The sequence below is a fragment of the Centrocercus urophasianus genome, unplaced genomic scaffold, assembly GCF_019232065.1.
Source record: "Centrocercus urophasianus isolate 14NV4802_14NV808 unplaced genomic scaffold, USGS_Curo_1.0 seq_16, whole genome shotgun sequence".
Lineage (NCBI taxonomy): Eukaryota > Metazoa > Chordata > Aves > Galliformes > Phasianidae > Centrocercus > Centrocercus urophasianus.
Genome location: NW_024884711.1, coordinates 40,480,227 through 40,501,092, shown reverse-complemented (window position 1 = coordinate 40,501,092; position 20,866 = coordinate 40,480,227). Strand labels below are relative to the sequence as shown.

The window sequence follows — 20,866 nt, the reverse complement described above, 5'->3', positions numbered from 1 at the left end:
ATTATAGTACACACTTCTGCCAGTTTGAAAACACCAGCTCAGTCTGTAACACCATCCTACCCTATTGTGTGCTTTCTTCTTGTTAAAGGGTGAAAACAGTGGGCTCTTCTGTCATTTCCAGCTGCAGCAGCTGGCCTCCCCAGGTGGAATAGTGTTTCCACTTGCAAAATTCTGAGGATTCTTTCAGCTTTTCCAGTCCCACTAAAAAGGATTGTGAAGTCTCTTGCTGCAGCAGCAGAGGTGAGAAATGACTGAAAGCTCCTGGTCCACTCTGGGCAGCCCCATGATGGTGACAGCCATGCGGATGGCCAATACAGTGCTGCCTCATCCCTGCCCTCTGCCCTCTGGACCTGGTGTAATTTGTTTGCCAGCCCTACTGGTCACACTGCTGTCTAGAGGCTAATCTCTCTGAAATGGCTCAGAATAATTGTAAGATTTAGGTTTTCCTTATTCACCAGTCTCCCTTCATCTTAGAGGCTGAGAACAATAATTTCCCTGATGCTGACTTTCATCAGACTGAGACACGCTTGGTTATCTTTCATGTCCAAATCTACAATGCTTGAAACAATTGAGAAGTTGCCTTTTCCTCTCAATCTGTGGCTCTGAATGACTAGAGTCTCCTAACAACCCTGATATTACCTTCTGCCTTTCACCAACTGATCCTTCTAAGTTGCTGCATGTGATTTTTTTTTCCCCCCCCTGTTTTTCCTTCTCCTGTAATCTGATAAAAAATTGCAGTTTCTTTAGGAGTATTTTATCAGAACTGGAATTAAATACTTTTCTTATCTCCCCTATCTTTTATCAGTGAAGTCTTTCTGCTTTTCATGCTCTCTGACAAATAATGAAAATTATCCTCAAAAGCATGTCTGCCATTCTTTTACCTTACAAACCAGTCTCTCTCCTCTGAAAATGTGTGCTTACAGAGTCTCAGTGCAGAAGCTGTACAGCCATAGCCATATATACTTGAGCAGTGCAAATCTGTAGCTAGATGTAATTCCTTCAACTTCCTTGCATCTGCCAGAAGTGAAACTCATCCTTTTGGAGGTAAAATTGTCCCTTGACCTTCTGTCTGCTGTGATGATGTCTGTCTGGTGCCCAGTTTGGACCATGTGAATAGGAGACCTGGATCAGCCAAGTAATCCTACAGTCCAGCTTTGGGTTTCTAATCATGGCAGTAGCTGATGCTACATTGGACTTGAGCCTGACCTATTTTAGTCATCCATGGATTCTGTCATTCACATATTCTGTGATTTTGTGATAACAGAAGCACTGGATTACAAGTGATAAATAATTATCCTGCCCATTTCCTTCAATATCTGCCAGTTTATTAGTCAGTAAATGTTTGTCCATGAATTTTGATACTCTTTTTTTTATGTTTTGGGAAATGATAAATACCTTCTTGCTCTCTTGATGATGTTCTAGTGTATAGGTGGCTGTTTAGGCTACCTTGGCTTGTTGAGCTGACAAGTTGAGGGCCTTGTGATCTTTCTCCTGTATTTCAGCTGGCACTTCCAGGTCTGGCAATGTAGCAGCACCAGTGTGCAGGCTCCCAGAGTCCCTCTGCTTTTCTGAATAGGAAAACCCTAGGAAGGAATGAAGAGCTTTTCATGCCTGGAAAAGCAAAAACAGCCTTCAAAATTGGAGTCCTAATACGTTCTTCCCTTAAAAAAAAACAATGGAATCATCTAGGTTGGAAAACACCTTCAAGATCATCAATTCCAGTTATCAACTAGACTTCGCAAGTCTCATCTCTAAATATTCCTTAATGTCATGTCCACACATTTCAAATACTTCCAGAGATGGGAATTCCACCCTCTCCTAGGCAGCCTGTTCCAATGCATGGCCACATCTCCATGAAGAAGTTCCTTCTAATGTCCAATCTCAACCTTCCCTGACACAACTGAGGCCATTAATGCCAGTGTTTTTATCTTGTTTTACCCTAAATGAGAGGAGACAGCACAAGTTCAACAACTGCATGGGGCAGGAGCTCCTGGCATTTAGTTTGTTTTCTCTGCATTCGCTTTACCTGCCCAAATTTAAGAAAGCTGTCTGCGAAGAGTCTGGGAAACTCTGACACTGCAAATTCGTCATCAGTCTGGAGCTTCCTAGTTGCATTTGTTCCATTTACCATTTCAAAAAAAAAAAAAGAAGAAAGAAAGAAATTGCTGAAGCTCACACTGACTGCATAGCAGCAAGGCTGCTTCATTATTTCAAGTAATCACTACTTTCTGTAATCGGTCACTTTTGCAAGTGTGACTATATGTTGTGCCTACATTCTGGATTCTACCAGGCAGACAGGTTCCTGGAAGTTAAGAGAGGAGGGGGAGCCAGTGGCATGACCTCTGCTGTTGAAGAAATCAATTATCTAATGGAATAAAAGGCTTTATGCCTGAAAGTTAAAATTTTCAGCATCATTTACATTGAACACCAGCCCCAAAGAAAGGCAGGTATAAAAAATGAGATGCGCTGATGACCTTTGTCAGCTATGGCGACAGCTATAAATCAGGCTGCAAATACTCATCAGCTTGCTGGACAGAATTCATTACTGACAGAGATTACTGCATTGCTTTTTGTCTTTGATTGAGATATGTTCCATATAAATAAATGCTTCTTCAATGGAACAAATCACACATTTCAAGACAATATTCCAAGAATATTGTTAATTGATAATAAGATAAGATAGTGCAACTTACAGACCAGCTAAACCTCACAGTGTTTTGCTTGGAGTATAATGCAGAGCAATTTGTTCCTCTTTTAAGCAGAGTGATTTTTCTGTTCATTAATTCAGACACTGCGTTGATGGCTCATATTGAATATAACAGCAAGATTTACTGCCCTAACAAATCTGCACTGCTTCATTTGTTCTTCCCTATTCGTATCAGAAGTATGTGCAGTAGATTAGTGGCTGATTTTAAGCTCATTACACTTTAAGAAATAACAAAAAGGCCTTTCACTTCCTGATTCCAACTCTATAGTAGCTTCCATGTAATGATCTTGAAGTTTCACACATCATGGAAGTGTTACTTTTTGCAGTATCTCCAAGCAGGATCTTAGGGAGGAATAGAAGTGTGGTAGCGACGTAACTGGGAGCAGTAATATAATTTCCATCAGATCAAGTGATGCTCAAGAAAAAATCACAAGGTATTAACAGGCCACTGACTCATTGGCTTAACAAGATGCTTCTCTTGTGTCTTGAACTTAGAGCTGAGGGCAAGCATTCATGGCCAGGTTTTCCTGTGATTAAGAGGTATTCTGACAGTATTACAATTATCCAGATGCTTTACTGGCTGTATTTAAAATGAGCTTTTTTCCTACCTAGAATTTAAAATGTAATTGGAAAACAACTGCTGTTGCTGACATAGGATGATTATTAAAACGGTAATCTTTCTCAGAATGCTTGATAATGAGCTTAGTTATTCCATTTTTCAAGGATACCTGAGAATACAAATTTGGACTATATGTTTTCCTCTCTTAACAAATGATGCTTCAGCCTTAATGGCCTAAGAATACATGTATAAACGAGAAATATATGTAGAGTGCATTAATATATTTTATTGTAATACTGCAAAAAATTGTTGGCACGAAAGTTTTTCTTTGTGACCTATCACAGAAGCTGGAAGTTGAGGTTGTAAATAAGCAGTACTGGATCAGACCCCAGACATCATCTGTGCTGCTGTCTGGCTGGGGACACAAGCAGATGCTTAGGAAAGATTTTTAAGAGTACATCATTTCTCATGGCAGTAATTTGGAATACGCTTCTGGTCACCACAAATCTCTCATTCAATGGAGTTAAATCCAGATGGCTGCCGGTCACGAGTGGTGCCCCCCAGAGTTCAGTACTAGGACAGCTTCTATTTAACATCTTTATTAACGATCTTGATGAGGGGATTGAGTGTACTCTCAGTAAGTTTGCAGACAGCACCAAGTTGGGAGGGAGTGCTGATCTGCCTGAGGGGAGAAGGGCACTACAGAGGGACCTGGACAGACTGGATCGATGGGCCAAGGCAAACTGTATGAGTTTCAATAGGGGCAAGTGTCAGGTCCTGCATTTTGCTCACAGTAACCCCAGGCAACCCTACAGGCTTGGGGAGGAGTGGCTGGAAACCTGATGGAAAGGGACCGGAAAGGGACCTTGGTGTACTGACGGACAATCAGCTGAATATGTGCCCAGGTGGCCAAGAAGGCCAGTGGCATCCTGGCTTGTATCAGGAGTTGTGGTGAGCAGGATTAGGGAAGTAATTCTGCCCCTGTACTCAGCACTGGTGAGGCTTCATCTCCAGTACTGTGTTCAGTTTTGGGCACTTCCGTACAGAAAGGACATGGAGGTGCTGGAGCAGGTCCAAAGAAGGGCAACAAGGCTTGTGAAGGGCTTGGAGAATGTGCCCTATGAAGAAAGACTGAAGGAACTGGGGCTGTGTAGTTTGGGGAAAAGGAGGCTGAGGGGAGACCTCACTGCTCTCTTCCAATACCTGAAAGGTGCTTACAGCGAGAGGGGGTTGGTCTCTTGTCACTGGTGCCAGGTCGAGGGGAAATGGCCTTAAGTTGAACCAGGGTAAGTTTAGGTTGGATATTAGGAAAAACTTCTTTTCAGAAAGGGTTGTTAAGCACTGAAATAGGCTCCCCAGGGAGGTGGTTGAGTCACCATCCCTGGATGTGTTTAAAAACCATTTGGATGTGGTGCTCAGGGACATGATTTAGCAAGGGTTGGTAGAGTTAGGGTAGTATGGTTGGGTTGTGGTTGGACTTGATGATCTTTAAGGTCTTTTCCAACCCAAGCAATTCTATGATTCTGAGATTCAGGGACTTTCCAAAAAGTGTCTCCCCTCAAGGCCTATAATCTTTCCTGGATTTTTCATCCATTTTTCTAGTTCCTGACAACTGCTTTACTCTGAAACCACAATGTCCACCACTTGATTACCTTCTGTGTGAAGAAATAATCCCTTTTATTTGTGTTGAACCTGTCACTGTGTGGCATCATTTAATGCCTCCTATTTATTTTGGAAGAGGCAGGAAATTAGCATTGCCTACTTATGTTCTCCATGCTTACAACTTTTTGGATGTCTGTCCTAGTTCTTCCGTCAGTACATTTACAGATTGAAAATACAATCAGGACTTTGCCCCCAAAGAATTTGCTTCACCTTATTCTCAAAATAGATTTTTTCCTTTTGTTATTGTTGTTGTAAACCAGTCATGTGTAGGTGTTGACTGTTTTCTTATGAATAAGTACTGTGCAGAAACTTAACATCTGCACACACAAAGTAGTTTACAGAGATGGATAATGACTGGTCATCATGAGTTTGAAATTGATAAGAAGTCTGACATATGGGTAAGGAAGGAACATGCCACCTTTGACTCATCCCTGGACAACCCATGGATTATGTTTAATCATTCATCTGTTCCTAAGACTTGTGGGATGCACCATGACATCACCCTGAGGCAGACACAGTGAGGGATGGTTTCCCTACCTGAAGCCAAAGGCAGATGTTGGGTAGGACCCATCAGTTTCTATGTCAGTTTAGCTAGGTTGCTAAAAACACAGTAACCCTAACTCTGTGTCAGGAAGAACTGCTGAATCCTTTCATGACAACATGCTTGTGACTTCGGTTTCATCTTTCATCTGTGGGGCAGTGCATGCAAGCACTTATCAGACATGAACTTCAGTTTATGACATCTGACAAGATCACTGCCCTCTATTGTTGTAATGTTTTTTCATCCTGAACCTTCGACCTGCCACCCAACTCTCATTTGGAGTCTCTTTCATATCCCCATCCCAGCCTTTCTGTAGTAGGTTTTGAGCTCTTGAGAGCTGGAGACTGCCTGAGCTACTCCTGCTGCAGGATTCTTGTCCTTGTGCAGACATCCTGGGTGCTGAGGTAGTCCCAAAGTGCAACAAGAGTAAGGTGATTTGTCATGTTGCATGTGAAAATAGACATTTCTTCCCATGAATCTCCTTCTGGTATTAGGACAAGCAGCAGAGTCAGAAGATCTGTACAAAACTAGCTTCAAAAATATGCTGTGTCAAAAAGTAAGTTGCCTTTGGCCTTCAGGGACTTTCCAGGCATCTGATGTAACATATATTAAGGATCTTGGAAACCTTTCAGTGCAAGGAATATTTTCTGACCTTGTTTTTCTACACTAATAATATGACAATATGACAAACAGTTTGATGGCTATCCTCCAAGCCACCTTAATGTTAAAGCAGTGGCTGAATTAGAAAATCTATGCTCTTTACAGGAAGGCTCCCAGCAGTCCTTTTGAATCAAGTGCATTGTTGGGTTCCACACAGACAGACAATATCAGACTTCCTTAATGATATTTTCTTTTTCTCCTTGCAGATAATGAATTCATTTATCGAAACCAGAATGGCACAGTGATTCTAAGGAATGTTGAAACTAACAATTCAACAATATTAATAGAAAACAAAAAAATTGTAAGTATTTTCTACAATGAGCATAATTTCAGTTTTCTTGCAGTTGGATCAGAAAAACAGAGAATGACTTGGGTTTCAACCCTGCGTTGTCAAGGAGAAACAATACGCTGGTAATGCTGTGAGCTAAGCAGCAGCCAACAATTTGAAATTCAGCTCCAATTTTCATTATTATACTGCAAGCTCAGTTTCTTTTATACTACAGGAAAGTATCATATAGATATTTGAAGTTAGTCTTGCATATGACATATAATTGGAAGGTACATAATTCTGGTCTTTGCATGCTTAATAGAAAAAAAACAATTGATTCTATTTACTGTCTGTTGGTAGCATTCTCTACATTACTCCATGTCAATGCTTATTTTTTAACTTGTGGATTTACTGATTTTTCTTGCCTAATGTTTGTAATGTGATTTCAGTGTTGTTAATGAGTAGCGATGATGAGTAGTAATGGGTTGCATATGGCAGAAACCCCAAGAAATTACTGGGGAAAGAAGTTAGTAGACTCTTATGAAAATGAATGGAAATAAAATAAATTCACAGTTAAAACAGTGCATCATTTATAAAAAGGAAGCATCATTTTTGTGTAGCAGATGAAGTCAGCTTTGTGCTAGAAGATTAAATGTCAGAGTGCTTGCAAAATATCCTTTAAAAACCGAATTCCTGAGGTTAAATATTCTTATGTTTGTTCCAGCTGTGAGATATAAATCATGTTGTTCTGGTAAAATTGCATCACTTCCTTCCAGTTTTAGTCAGATTGGAGGTTTGTTCATTGTTTGGTTTGGTTTAGTTTTCGTGTAATATCATTGCAAAAGTCCAGAAGTACAGAATAGCTAACAGACTATCAATGACCCAAGGTCTCCAGAAAACTGCAGACTTGACTTGGTCTCAAAAAATAGAACTAAATGAACAAGAAAATTTTAACACTGGATTCTAGGTTGAGCTTATTATGCAGTAAACCTGAGTACATGACTCATATAGAGTAGAGTTAGAGTATAGGCTAGAGTACAGTATTTTATTTTAATGAGACAAGGAATTCATCACTGAATTATTACTGCAGGACTCAACCTTAAACTTCACATCCTGCCATTTAACTTTTGCTACACCATGCAAGCAATCTTTTTTTTTTCTTTCTTTCTTTTAAACAGAGTATAACCCCTTTCTTCTGCTGTTCTGTTCTTTTTTTCTTTCATTTTTTTGTCAACCTAACAGACCACGACATGAAGTGTCAGTAACCTAGGGCCAGTAGGGCAGCACAGATGAATGTTGTAAAATATACGCATCCCAGATAAAACGAATCAGTGCAATATGCTGACTAGAACCAGGATCTGTTGATCTCTGACTTTCTACAGTTTGATGTAATGGTGATTCTTCTATCTGTTATGTGTTGCCTTTTCTCCATGGGTTCAATCCACTAACACGAAGGTCTGCTGTAGTTGGGCTAATTCCATTTCTTCTCTCTTTTATTCCTCTCATTTTTAATTTTTACCAATCACAAGAAAAGTGCAGTGTTACAAGATAACACTACTCTTCAGTGTTACAGCTTTCCTGCTGCCTGCTCTACCCCTGCTCCTCTGTCCTCTAGACAAACAAATCTGCACAACATCACCTCCGCGTTCATCCCAAAAGTTCTACTAAGAGCTGCTGTAGTACCTCTTTCTGTCACATTGTATTTGTCCTCTTCCTTGCCAGCCTCAGGTCAGAATAACTTCTGCTGCCTTGGAGTGTTTTCCTTTCTCTGTGTCAGTAATGTATCAGCAAACAAGATGTGCCTTCACTCTGAACCACAGTGGCCCGTCGGTCCCCGCTGCCGTTGTCCCACCTCATGCCCCTTCCACTCTGCTGATGCTGGGGAGGTCTCTTTTCATGGGATGCTGTACATTTCCCTTAAGTCCAACTTCCTCCTCCCATTCTGCTACCAGAGAATATCTCAGTGACTTGAAGCCAGTTTATTAGGTGAGGGGACAGGATTTAAGAGCTTTAAAAGACAGTGGATGAGTGTTGTATTGGCAGCAACTCTCTCTGGTGCCTTGTGTATTGGCACTGTATGTTGTGAAGCACACTGGAAAGGAGAAGGGATGTCTGCACTACACAAAAGAGAAGTGCAGCAGGGAGAATTCATGACAAGTCTGAGATATTCTGGCATCTGTTCTCGTTAGCAAGACTCACAGTGCAGCTTTTTACAGAGTTCAGATCAGGATGCACAAGGAAAACTGAATCACCACACTATACCAAAAACTTTCTTGACTGGGGAAAACGGCATTAGGATTCCTCAGTGTTGTCTTAACTGGGATAGGCAGTGGTGTCTTCTTACTATTAATTTGTTCTGATGGGTATTTACTGCTTGCTGCCTCCAGCACTGTGGCCAGTGACTGCAGGGAATGAGGGAATTAAGTTGTTTACCACATTTTTTCCTCTACCTGCTGTCCACCAGCCTCTGTGCAATGGATTTGGAAGGAGAACTTTCCTGAGGAAGCTGCCTGGTCTGTGTCGTAGTGTGGTTATCTTTTCTCTTACGGAAACATACATTTGCCTGCATAAATTTTCTGGTGTTTTTTTTTGTTTGTTTGCTTTAAAGAGATACAAAATGTTGTTTTTCAAGATGCTTAGTCTGGCAGTAATCTTCATCTATATAAGGACAGCTCAAAAATTGAAAATAAAAAAAATAGTTTCAATGTCTGGTTTATTTTCTAGGTTTCCTTGAAGGCCGTTCGATATGAAGTGTCACCGGACCGGGAATACGCACTTTTTGCTTTTGATGTTGAACCAGTAAGTAAATAGATGTGATTTCGGAGCACAAAGTCACTGGTAGCCTCACTTTTTTTTTCTTTTCCTGATTTTTTTTTTTTTTTCCCCAAATCTATGCCAGTAAAATGGTATTTTAAATTAATTGCTTCTAATGAAACAAAGAAAGAAAACCTCTCACTTGGATATTCTGAAAGCATGTCACACTGCCATCTAGTAGAGGAGAAAGGTATAAATTACAGCACGGAGGAGACACTGCCATTGCCCGAATTTTATAAGCTTTGGGAGGAGAGTTGTAAGGACATGTCTTTGCTACGAGGATTTCTATTCCTCTCCTGTGTAATTTTTTTTTCAGTCACGCTATAAATTTCTTCCCAAGAACAAAAAGCAACTGTCAGTGTCTCCCACAACTGAAATAATACATTAATTATGGTGTCACTGTTCCCAGTACTGCAGTTAGGGCTGAGCTATCACTTCCATTATAAATCCTTTTCTTCGGAGGTTTTGGTATAAATCATTTGTAAGAAATCACCATTGGGTTACTTCTGAGTTTTAGATTAGGGTAATTCTTTTCTACCAAACTTCAAAAGAGAAAAGTATAATGAGTCATTTTTAAATAACTAAAGCACCAGGCGCAAGGAAAGCAGTTCTTAGGCATGAATAATATTTATTTTCTTTTAAAATACTGCTGGTGTAAGATCTGAAAGAATTTGAATGATGGCTATGTTGTATCACTTGGATAAACTGTAAGCCCCATACATTCTGTTTCCATAATTTAGGAATGCACCAATTCCTCAAAATGAAAATAATTCATTCACTAGCAACTGCAAGTCCTTTTCCATACAATAAATCTGGTTTGAGCTGCTAACCAAAGGAAATTTGTGGGTCCTTGGGTAGTAGAGTTTGTCATCCTGTTGCCCATCTGATTTCTCTGCTGTCATCATTGGGGTTATTCCTGACTCACAGTAGTGTGATGGTTTGGAGAACAATGCCTGCTGCTAGGAAAAGGTCAAATAAAACTGTAATATAAACTTCAGGAATAACTCATAAACCCTTCCTTGGGAAAGGAAAGCCCAAGGTGGAAAGGGAAAGTTTGGGAAGATTTCAGGATGTGACTAGATGTGTACTATGTGCAAAAAAGAAAAAATCCTCAGGGGTTCATATGTGAGTTTCTGATAGCAAGAATTCCCAAAACACTTTTCTGAAACAAAACTAAATGAAAAAAATCTTTTCTTTTTTTTTTTTTTTTTCCCCCTTTAAGATCCATGCTTGTGAAGAAGTGTACTTATAGAGGGTTAGTAAGCCATATTGGGTAGTTATTTGTATTTATTAAAGTTGCAATCACTGCTAAATTATTTACTCATCCCTCTTCTGTCTTGATAAGCAGACTATGGCTATATAATAGTGATCAAGCTTTTCACATTTTCTATGTTTCAAAATACATTCTTGGCCAAAATTCAAATTAAGCTGTTTTCAACAGCACAAGAAATTGATTAGCAAAGCCTTGGGCAGTTGTCCTTGTTGCAAAGTCAGAAGGAAATTTCAGGAAATATGTTGTCAAAGGACATTTCTTTGAAGTTTAATTCTACAAATACTTTCAAAAAGAAACTTCTTGAGCCTATTGTGTATGTTTTTTTTTAATAGATGTCTGAAAATATTGCTTTATTTTTCTCCACTTACAAGGACTATGCGCTACCTTCTATATGCTTGTGAGTATAAGTGTGCCATGTTTTTGTCTGGGATAGAGTTAGGTTTCTTTGTAGAGGCTTGTATGATGTTTCCTTTTGGATTTGTGATAGAAATAGTGGTGATGGGATACTGTAATTATTTTTACACATTTACTGCATCTACATGAATGCATGATATCTTAATATACATAATACATAAGTTGCTGTTTATTTCCATGGGAACTACAACAGCTGCCAAGAGTACAATAACAGTGTTTGATAGAGCAAATTCTCAGCTGCAAAACACTCTTTTTCAACATAGTCACCATCCAGTCCGTATTGATCAGCTGATGGAGATGCTCTTCATTTTGTGTTGGGACAGCTGTTCATGGCTGACTGGAACCTGGCTTTTCTTTCACACTGCTGTTACCACTGCTGAAATGTACCACTCACCACCTCACTGTGCTGACATCCACTGTTTGGTCTCCATAAATGTTCAGCAAGCATTGATGAATGTCAGTGGGTGCCATTTTTTCCATATGGAGGAATTTGGTTCCACATCTTTGCTTCATAGGCACTTCCATGTCAGACACAATTGTGTCAGACCGCCCTTCTGCTGCCATCTGTCACCCAGCAACAAAATGTAATGGAATATTGTCAAGCATGTTCAGACTTTACTGCCATACCATCAGCATCTGCCTGTGACACCATGGGCCAACATCGTAAAGTAGGAAGCATTACTTTCAGAGCAGCCCTGGTATGAGGAGGTTGCTCAGCAGATAGCTGTGGGGCTGCTGTGGGTGCACTGTGGCCAGCCAGGCTGCTCAGCTCATTTTTCCATTGTTTCTATTTCTGGAACTTCAGTCTTTCAGCAGTATTCTGCCTAAGCCTTGTACTAATAGGGAGCTTTTCCCACCCTGACCACAGATTTCTTTTGAAAGATCATAGGGGAAGATGCCAGGCTTCTTTGTCTTTAAAACAAGACAAATCGTTGTCTTGTTCTTGTTTCCTTACACTAAAACAAGCTGCAGGCTGCAAATGAAACCACAGGGTAAAGTTCTGGGGAAGAACTGGGGAGCAAATGCACCCATGGGGAAACTGATTTCAAATTGTCATTCACCAAAATATGTAGGGGGGCTGTACCCACATTGCTCAGTAATTCCACATAAGTAAATTGGGGTTGCCATAGCATCCTATTAGAGTGGGCTGCAGCTGTACCATCTGGAACCTGGTGCCAGGAGAAAGCCAGCAGGCATGGGCTTGAGTAGGTTTCTGTGGTAGTGCAATTTGTGTGTTGTGTAATGGTGATAAAAGTAGCAGAGAAAAGTAAACGAGAAGAAAAGTGATTTTCTGGAGTGACACGGTTAGACTTTAAATAGAGAATATTTAATTGGCTTTGTTATGAATAGCTGTCGTCAGAGTGCAGGAGAGGAATTAAAGTGGCCAACATTCTTCTTAAAGCTGTTCATTCTTCTTTTCCAATTTACCAGTCTGTTACTGTGTGCAAAGTCGTTGAGAGCAATTACATACAAGAAATCCTGGCTGATTAATTCACAGCAAATTGCTAAGTCTTCTGAACAACAACAATTAGGGCTTCAAGACTTTCATAGCTGATACAACAGACGCTATTACCTATTTTCAAGTTAAAGGAATGCATTTTTATAATGCTGAAAGCTGCAAAGAATTAATCATCATTATAATTAAAGAAGGTCCAACTGCATTTTTCTTAGAATAGTTTCTGTGATGAGCTTCGTATTTCCTTCCATCCTGCCTGTTGCCATGGGTGCCACGATGACTTACAAGTGATTGATGGTGTTGCTTTTTGGTTGGTCCTTTAGGCAGAGATTCATTGTAGTTCCTGAGCCAGAGGCAAGTATCCTGCTGAGGATTTAAGACACAACTGAATTTTGCTTCATTAAAGAGGGCTTTGCTTGGGTGGAGAATTTGGATGGGTTTTGGAAGAACAACTGAAGAATGAGAGAAGGCAGAGGAGCTGAGAGAGGTGACACCAAGGAGACCTCAGAAGACCTATCTCAAACCCTAGATTTTGTACTGAGTAAATGAAGGAACTAAAAAACAGTTATTTTTCAAATGCAGGATATTATTATAGCTGTTATATTTTTTAGTATTTGTCCAAATGTGGTTGTTATGTAGAATGAGCAGGTTTTGTGGTTGTCACTCCAATTACAGCCTCATCATTGCTTTAATTAAGCATGTAAAAATTAAAATAATATAATACTTGTTATTTCCAAAACACTAATAGGCATAAATATTAATGACTTCTCCAAACATCCTTTGAGTTAGGTGAGCACTATTATTATGATAAATATGCCTCCGAAAATTAGATACTGTCATAGTTATCAACAGTAATACTAATATTTTAGCTCTGAAAATTTATTACTTAATTGAAATGTTTATCAGTGCTAGAAATAGATCTGTTCACAGTTGTTTTCTTTCTGTGGCAATAAATGTAATTCAAATTTATTTACCATTCCAACCCAACTTCGTTTTCAGAAGCAGTGATAGTGTACAGTGTTTGTACTAGGTAAAGTAAGCAGTTAGAGTAGCTCCATAAAATCAAGACAGCTGTTTTAGCAGTTTATAACATTTTTGATAGCTGTGTAAACAAGTAGAGTTTTCAGAGAGTTTTGATTAGAAAAGCTTATAATTTTCATTTTTATACTCTTTTTTCATATACATGCAGAGTTGAATCTTTGTTGCTCATAAACCAAAAGGCTCCTTCTCAATTGCAAAGCCGCACAATGTACTGGAGGTGCTGAACATTATCGAAGGCTGGTGGCTAAATGTAGTTTCCCAAGTCATTGGCATTTCCAAGCTTAATGCGCTGTAACTCTGTTTACTCGAGAGAATGTTAGCCGTTAGTAGCATAAAATCTGTTGCTGCAGTTATAACATAAAAAGAAGGCAAAAAATCAGTCCTAGAAATGTAAAACTTCTGTTAGTTAAAATGTTCTTCTATTGTTCAATCTGTACATGTGTATTCTTGTGCACATCTTCAGGCAAAGTATCTTTTCTCGATTCACTGGAGGGCTGTAGTCAATAAGTTCTTAGTGAATTAGTGGAACTACTGGACTCATTGAACCTATTATGATTTGCTAAACCTTCAGTCGTTTCATAAAAATGATATCTTCAGCTGATTCCTATAGAATAAATATTACCAATACCTTTCAGATATGATTTAATATTTCAATTAAATGCTCACAACTTTTTATGAGCATGCCAATGTGGAGTTTTCGCAAGATGACTCTAGAGAGCTAGACCTGGAAGTGTAGAGTCCAACACCTGGGGAGGAATAACCACATACACCTGTACAGGTTAGGGCTGACCTGCTGGAAAGGAGCTCTGTGAAGAAGGACCTGGGTGTCCTGGTGAGCAGCAGGCTGGCCACGAGCCAGCAGTGAGCCCTTGTGGCTAAGAAGGCCAATGGTATATTAGGGTACATCAAGCGATGTAGCCAGCAGATGGAGGAAGGTGATCCTTCCCCTCTACTCTGCCCTGGTGAGGCCACACCAGGAGCACTCTGGAATAGAGTCCAGTGGAGGGATACAAAAACGGTTAAGGACCTGGAGCATCTCCGTTATCAGGAAAGGCTGAGAGACCTGGGGCTGTGCAGAGGAAAGGCTGAGAGGGGATCTCATCACTGTAGAACAAGGGGCAGTGGGCAGAAACTGGAAAATAGGAAGTTCCATGCTAACACAAGGAAGAAGCTATTTACTGTGAGAGTGACAGAGTGCTGGAACAGGCTTTCCAGAGAGGTTGCAGAGTCTCCTCCTTCTCTGGAGATATCCAGGACCTCTCTGGAGACTTTCCTGTGCATGGAACCGCTTTAGCAGGGGTTGGACTGGGTGATCTCTAGACGTTTCTTTCAAACCCTACAGCTCTGTAATTCTGTCCTGTTTTGAGTCACATTACTTCAGAAGCCAAGATCAGTACAGCAAATATCCTTGTCTAACAGTGCATTTTTTGTCCTGTTTGTAGTGACCATGATAAGAAGTGCTCCAGCTTCATTTACATAACAAAAGCTAAGATTTGTGCATCTAGAAGTACTGTATTAACAAGAAAGTCTCAAGAACACAACTGAGGTTAATTTTCTGGGTGATGGTTCACTTTGGATTTGAAGCTGAAGCAGCAGCTGCTTGAGAAAATTTGGAAGCATTCATTTATGTTAAATGGAGAGTGTGTTGTCATTTCTTTTAATTATGAATCTGTTCTTCTTAAAATACCCTTTGTGAAAGACTCCTTATCTTTTCAAATCTCAAAACCACCACGAATAAATTCCCTAAACTGTCGTTTTCAGTGTGGGCTGAATAGCAACAGGATAGACAAAAGAACATTTTCAAAGGCATTGGAGAAGGTTGACTGAAGATCATTTCTCCATTTCCATTTACTTTTCTGCACTGTCAGACCTGGATGTGTGCAGCTCACCCAAAACACTGTGCTGCGCAATCACCTTGGATTAAATAAACCACAGCTGGAAATGAAACCTGAGCAACTGGGACATTTTCCTGGGGATGCCTGTATTCAGGTAGCAATATCTCTGTCAGATATACCGATGTATCAAGTTCTTCTGTTGTGTGTTGCTATCAGCAATTGGTTCAGCCTAATTAGTATTTTATTGTCTTCCATAGCAGAAAGGGACTGGGAGGTTTGCCACACAGCTCTGGAGGGATTTATGGATTTTTAGAACTATTGGAGAGTTGTGCAAACAGTGTCTGCTCAGGTGTCCTCATTTGTGTCTTTGACTGCTGAGCGATTGCAATCACAAATCTTTTGTTTTTCTCTGCTGCACACGCTTCAAAAATTATAAATTCTCACCATGGGAGGGTGGATACACATTGTAATTGAGTAAACATATCATCACGTGGTGAGATTATTTGTTCTTACTGCAGAGTGATTACTCTGCAACTTCTCTTATTTGGTGTGCATGGAATAGAAACTTTTGGATGCAGGCAAAGAATGGTGGAATGCCAATTAGTGAGAGCTTTAATCCTGCATCTTCTTTCAGGAGAAACCACAGAGTAACCAACATTTCATGTTAGTAGTGGTCAGCACCAGTTTTGGACTAACACAGGGGAAGAAGAGTGGTCAAGCTTCTTTCTTATTAATTTTGGAGGAAACTTGTGGTTCATTTCAAATCCCTACAAAGCTCCAGCAGAAAATGTGTTCCTTTCTGTGGCCTAAATGGTGCTTTGCTCTTAAAAACAATCCTTCTGCTTTGACATGGTATAGCCGAGAAAAGTTGAGAAAAGAAATACAGCTAAAATAAGGAGGTAGATGGGGGCTGGGCAGTCCTACATGAATTGCAAGGACATTTTGGTAGCTGAGTTCCTTACACAGTAGGGACAAGAGGAATTAAGAACTTGTCATTGTAAAAAGAAAAATGAGTGGATGGAGGCCTCTTGTGCTTATTATCCAGGGAAAGAATGTTTTCACTTCTTAAATGTAGGACTGGTTCTCTCTGCATCATCCTCAGGAGATACTGTAGGATCAGAATCATCGTAATTTTGAAGGTAGAAGCTGGGGTTTTGTGTTTCTCATGAGTAGCCACTATGGTTACTTGTGGTGTATATGAAATGATCATCTTAATACATTCATAAAATATGATGTGATTTGTTCATCATAAATGACAGTCAAACCTCCCAGTACAATCCCCAGGCCCCCACATTCCAGTTTTTCTAATATATGCTCCCTGTTTAGCAGTGGTTTCAGTAAAATTGCACTAAATATTGGTTGCTTACTGAGTCTATTCTAGCTAGTGTTGTTTAATGGGATTATAACCACAAAATACTGACTGCAAGGAATGGAGAGCGTTAAAATCTGAGTGTGGTGGCTTCAGCTGTTCCATGGATTGACAACTGGACATCTTAGTAGTGTTGCCAGCTTTAATGATCCTGTGATTCTTTGATCATGCCATCGGAGCTTTAACTATTTCCTACTAGAAACAAAGGATTAAACTACTGCTTCTCTTCTAACAAACGCATGCAGTTAGGACCGACTTTTAAGCCTCGTGATTTATGATGGCAGACTTCAATACAAATTGCACAGATGTGACTGAATACAAAATAATACCTCAAACTAAGTCTTGCTCATGCAGCAGAGGCCAACAAATTGTATCCTACATTTATTCAAACACAGATGCATGTCAGTGAACTGGAAAGCAAGTGCACTGTTCCAGGGAAGAACAGAAAAATATCAAAAATCTGAAATAATTATCCTGTCATGCAAGAGTACATAGGCATGTTATGTGTCGCTATCAGCTATCAGCAGTCTTCCTCTCTAAATATTTTCTTTGGTAAATGAGATTTTCATCAAACAGATAAGGGAAAATTTTAAAAAATGAAGGCAAAATAACACAATAAAAAAAAAAAACAACCTTTTTCTGTGTTGGAACAATCTTACATTTTTCATTCTAGTTGTCTAGTCTATTCTGAGTGTATAGATGATCTAACTTGAACAGACAGACTAGCAGAGAATAATGTTCTAACAAAATTCACAAAACACCTTAAAAATAGCCTGAAATTTATTTTTGAATAAAACACAGATAACATAAGTGTACAAGGTCTCCTAGATAGTCAAACTCAGATAGACTGCAGATATATCACTGCCATTTTCTTTCTTGTACTTGTATTGGAAACCATCGGAGTGAAAGATGGGGGAGCCTTCCATGCTTTATCAGGAATGAAATAGATACATAAAACTTACTGAAAAAATAGATCTTAATAAAGAGCTAGGTTCCCTGCAGCATCTAGGAGCTTTAGAATTAGAGACGGGTGAGTTCCTATTTGTAGCATAATTTTGCTTCCTAAGTTTTAAGGGATGAATCCAGCTTACACTGCATTGTGATAATTATAGATAGCTGTTTTAAAATTTTAAGAAGATAGGTTAGGAATAGGATACAAAATGGGAAAATGGCATTAGAATTCAAAAATCAGAAATAATTTAATTCTGATGTCTGTGCAGGGACACAGGGAGCAGTCCCGGCCTGCAGGAGTTTATGATCTATTTCTTCTGATTTCTGATCTCTCTTATTTATTTATTTTAAATCAATGAAAATATATTTAGTGCCCTCTTCTGGAAAACCAGATTTTGCTATGCATGGCACGCCAGTGAAGTCTCTATATTCAGAAATGCAAATCTCCTGATGGAGATGTTTTCCTTTTTAGCAGTTACATGCCTCAATCCAGCTTTGTGTTTACACTGAACAAGTGCCTTTTATCTCTTTAACTGCCTGCAGAACTCCGTTTTATATCGGAGCCATGTTAAAACCAATCATTATAATTCCTCCTTGGGCAGCTAATGACCCAGATTTGGAACAGGGAATTTCTATGCGTTTTTCTTCTACTCTCGACATGAAAGAAAAAAATAAAGAATTTAAAAAAAAAAAAAAAAAAAAGAATAAGAAAAGCATTTTCCTAGAAATGGAAGTGAATTCTAGGGCTTTTTAAGTTCAGAATGCGCAGACTTTTGTGTGCAGGTGTGCAAAAGTACCGGTTGAGTGTTTGCTGTGAACAGATGCGCAGCACACAAGGAACTGGAGATGCTCTGTACTTCTTTCTGCCTCTTCCCTCACTTTCTGAAGGGATACCCATCAACTCACCATTGCCACCATCCATTGACCCCTCTGAAGATGTCTGCAGATGCCAGGATGACACACAAAATATCCTGCTGCTAGAGGTCTCTTACGTGATACCGGTTTATTTTCCTTATCTCAGAAAATAGAAATGTTGCCTTTGGTGAATTAAACCTACGCATGCATCCAGATACAGCTCAGAGTCTTCTGATCTCATATGGAACTGGAAAATGAATCTTTTGCTTAAAAGAGAGAGTTTTTTTGGACCAAAGTTCCTGGCATATATCTCAATGCTTTTCGTTTTCCTTTCACAACCACTTCGGTGCTCATTCCCTTCTGCTCTCTAGCGACATTTGAAGGTCACATCTTGTCTTGGATTCCTTTCTTTGAGTCTTCTAAGTCTGCCCTGAGCTGATTAATGTCATGAAAGCTTTCAGAGAAAGTGCTAACTTCTTTGTAGTATTCACCCTCACAATTGCTAGAGTAAGAAAGAAATTTTGATATGCTAGGAGAAAATTTTAATAAAAGAACATGAGGTGCTCGATACCTAAATTGAATTATTGAAAAGTGAATAAATTAATTAGATATATTAAATATGCAGCCCATTTTCCTGGCTTGGTTTTCATGTAATTGCTACAAAGCTGCATAGTTTGGATTGTAAACACCACAGAGAGAAGTTTTTTAGAGTCTCCCCACATTCAGCCTGCCCAACTCAAGAAATGTTTCATTTAAAGAAGACAGTATCTAATGTTTCCTTATAAGCATTGATTTACCATACCGTCCTTCGGCCCCCCAACTTGCACCTCCAAAGTCAATAAAGATGAGAGTCAGTGATGTAAATATAGATGTGAACAACACAAACTCTCTGGCTTCATTAGCTTCCCTGGGCTGCCTTTGGAAGTAGTCTTCCGTAGGATGTAGGCCTGAAGGCTAGGATGTAAGCTTCTGAAGGCTGTAGGCTAAAATGAGCACCAGATGATGATTAGAGGAACAACACCCCAACCATGCTTTTGGAGCAGTTGTCTGGAAGAGGGTGTTGCTACATGAGGTTGTAGGTGCAAAAGCATATGACTAGAAAACTCAGTGTCAAAGACAGCCCTCAAGGAAGGCAGCTGTGAAAACAGTAGCTCCAAGCTGCCAAGAGCTTGAGGAAATGTTATAGGGAAGGATGACCGCCTGTATGCTAGTTGCAGTCATCTTTCTGAACCTGCACTGAGCTACTCTCAAAGACAAGGCAGCAAATTGGATAGACTCTAGGTCTAACCCAGTGCTGACCAGTATTATGACCAGTGATATTTCAAGAGGAGCACAGTTGCAGGTTTGTGGGGCACTGTACAGACTTGAAGGTTTTATGTTTGTTCAGTTTTGGAAAATTGTTTCCTTCTAAAAATGTTATGTGCTTGTACGCTACTTTTGTACTTTTACACTTATTAGGTAATAATGCCAAGTTATTTGTTTTTCCCTTTATTCTTTTCCTTAGATGGAATTATTGTATAGTATGTCATAATGAATGTACTAACTTTGTTCTCAATAATTTTATTCTACTTCCAAGTTTCTGAACAGGACTTCAAAATAAGCAAGTGCAGTGTTTGGAGAACGTACATCCAGTTTTTCACTGACATATTGTAAAGCAGGAGAAGGAACCGTGTTGTGTGAATATAGATAGAAGTTTTTAAAAAGATCAAAAACAAAATGAGTTAATTATTCACATAGATCTTAAAAATTGATTGGAAATACTCCCTGATATCCTGGTGCAGAGCAGCAACGAGTGCACAAGTGCTGGTGCAAAAACACTGTGGAGTGTTTTGTAGCTGCCATTTTGTTTACTAGTAGAAAATGGAGCAGTCATCCTTTAAGCCAGTGACTGCAAGAGGCTGCTTGTGCTGCTGGTGCCAGTAAAGCACTGTGAGGGACAGGTGGCTTGGGAGCAAAAGGAGGTTTTTGTAATTGCTTGGCAGGGCAGAGCTGTATTAGAGTGCAGCAGCAGTTGGCAGATTGGATTAACGTTCTCCTAGGGGCGAGATCTGGCACATGAGTTGTATGTTAATACCTGGAGCCTAAGTTGATTCTGGAGCTGTATTTGTAACAAAAAGAGCATTTACTTTATCTCTACCGTGTCACAGAAGCATAAATACTAAAGCTGGCATCAAAATTCCTTTTTGGCATCATCATCAGAATAAAGCTCTTATACATGTAATTCAGATGGATATCTTTTAATCAAGAATTATTATTATGAAATAACAGAGAGATAATCAGTTTGTAGAGTGTGAAGCAGCAGCATTAACCTACAGCACTGCAGTCCATCTATTTCTGAAGTGGATGCAGCCATCATACTTTATTTGTGATTATCTTGCACGCTGGAGATGATACTATTTGTGAAGCAGCAATTCTTTGGTTTAGCTGGTTCAGAGAGCTTTGGGCCAAGAGCTGGAAAATT

At 39.6% G+C, this 20,866-nt stretch overlaps 1 protein-coding gene across 1 annotated transcript in view; it reads left to right on the top strand.

Annotated features, from left to right (window-relative positions):
* Positions 1 to 20,866, top strand: part of DPP6 (dipeptidyl peptidase like 6) — a 363,334-nt gene that overhangs the window by 229,730 nt on the left and 112,738 nt on the right. Inside the window, exons 4-5 of the mRNA XM_042816965.1 lie at positions 6,336 to 6,430; positions 9,122 to 9,196. Coding sequence (XP_042672899.1) covers positions 6,336 to 6,430; positions 9,122 to 9,196 — 170 coding nt within the window. The remainder of the gene's footprint in view (positions 1 to 6,335; positions 6,431 to 9,121; positions 9,197 to 20,866) is intronic.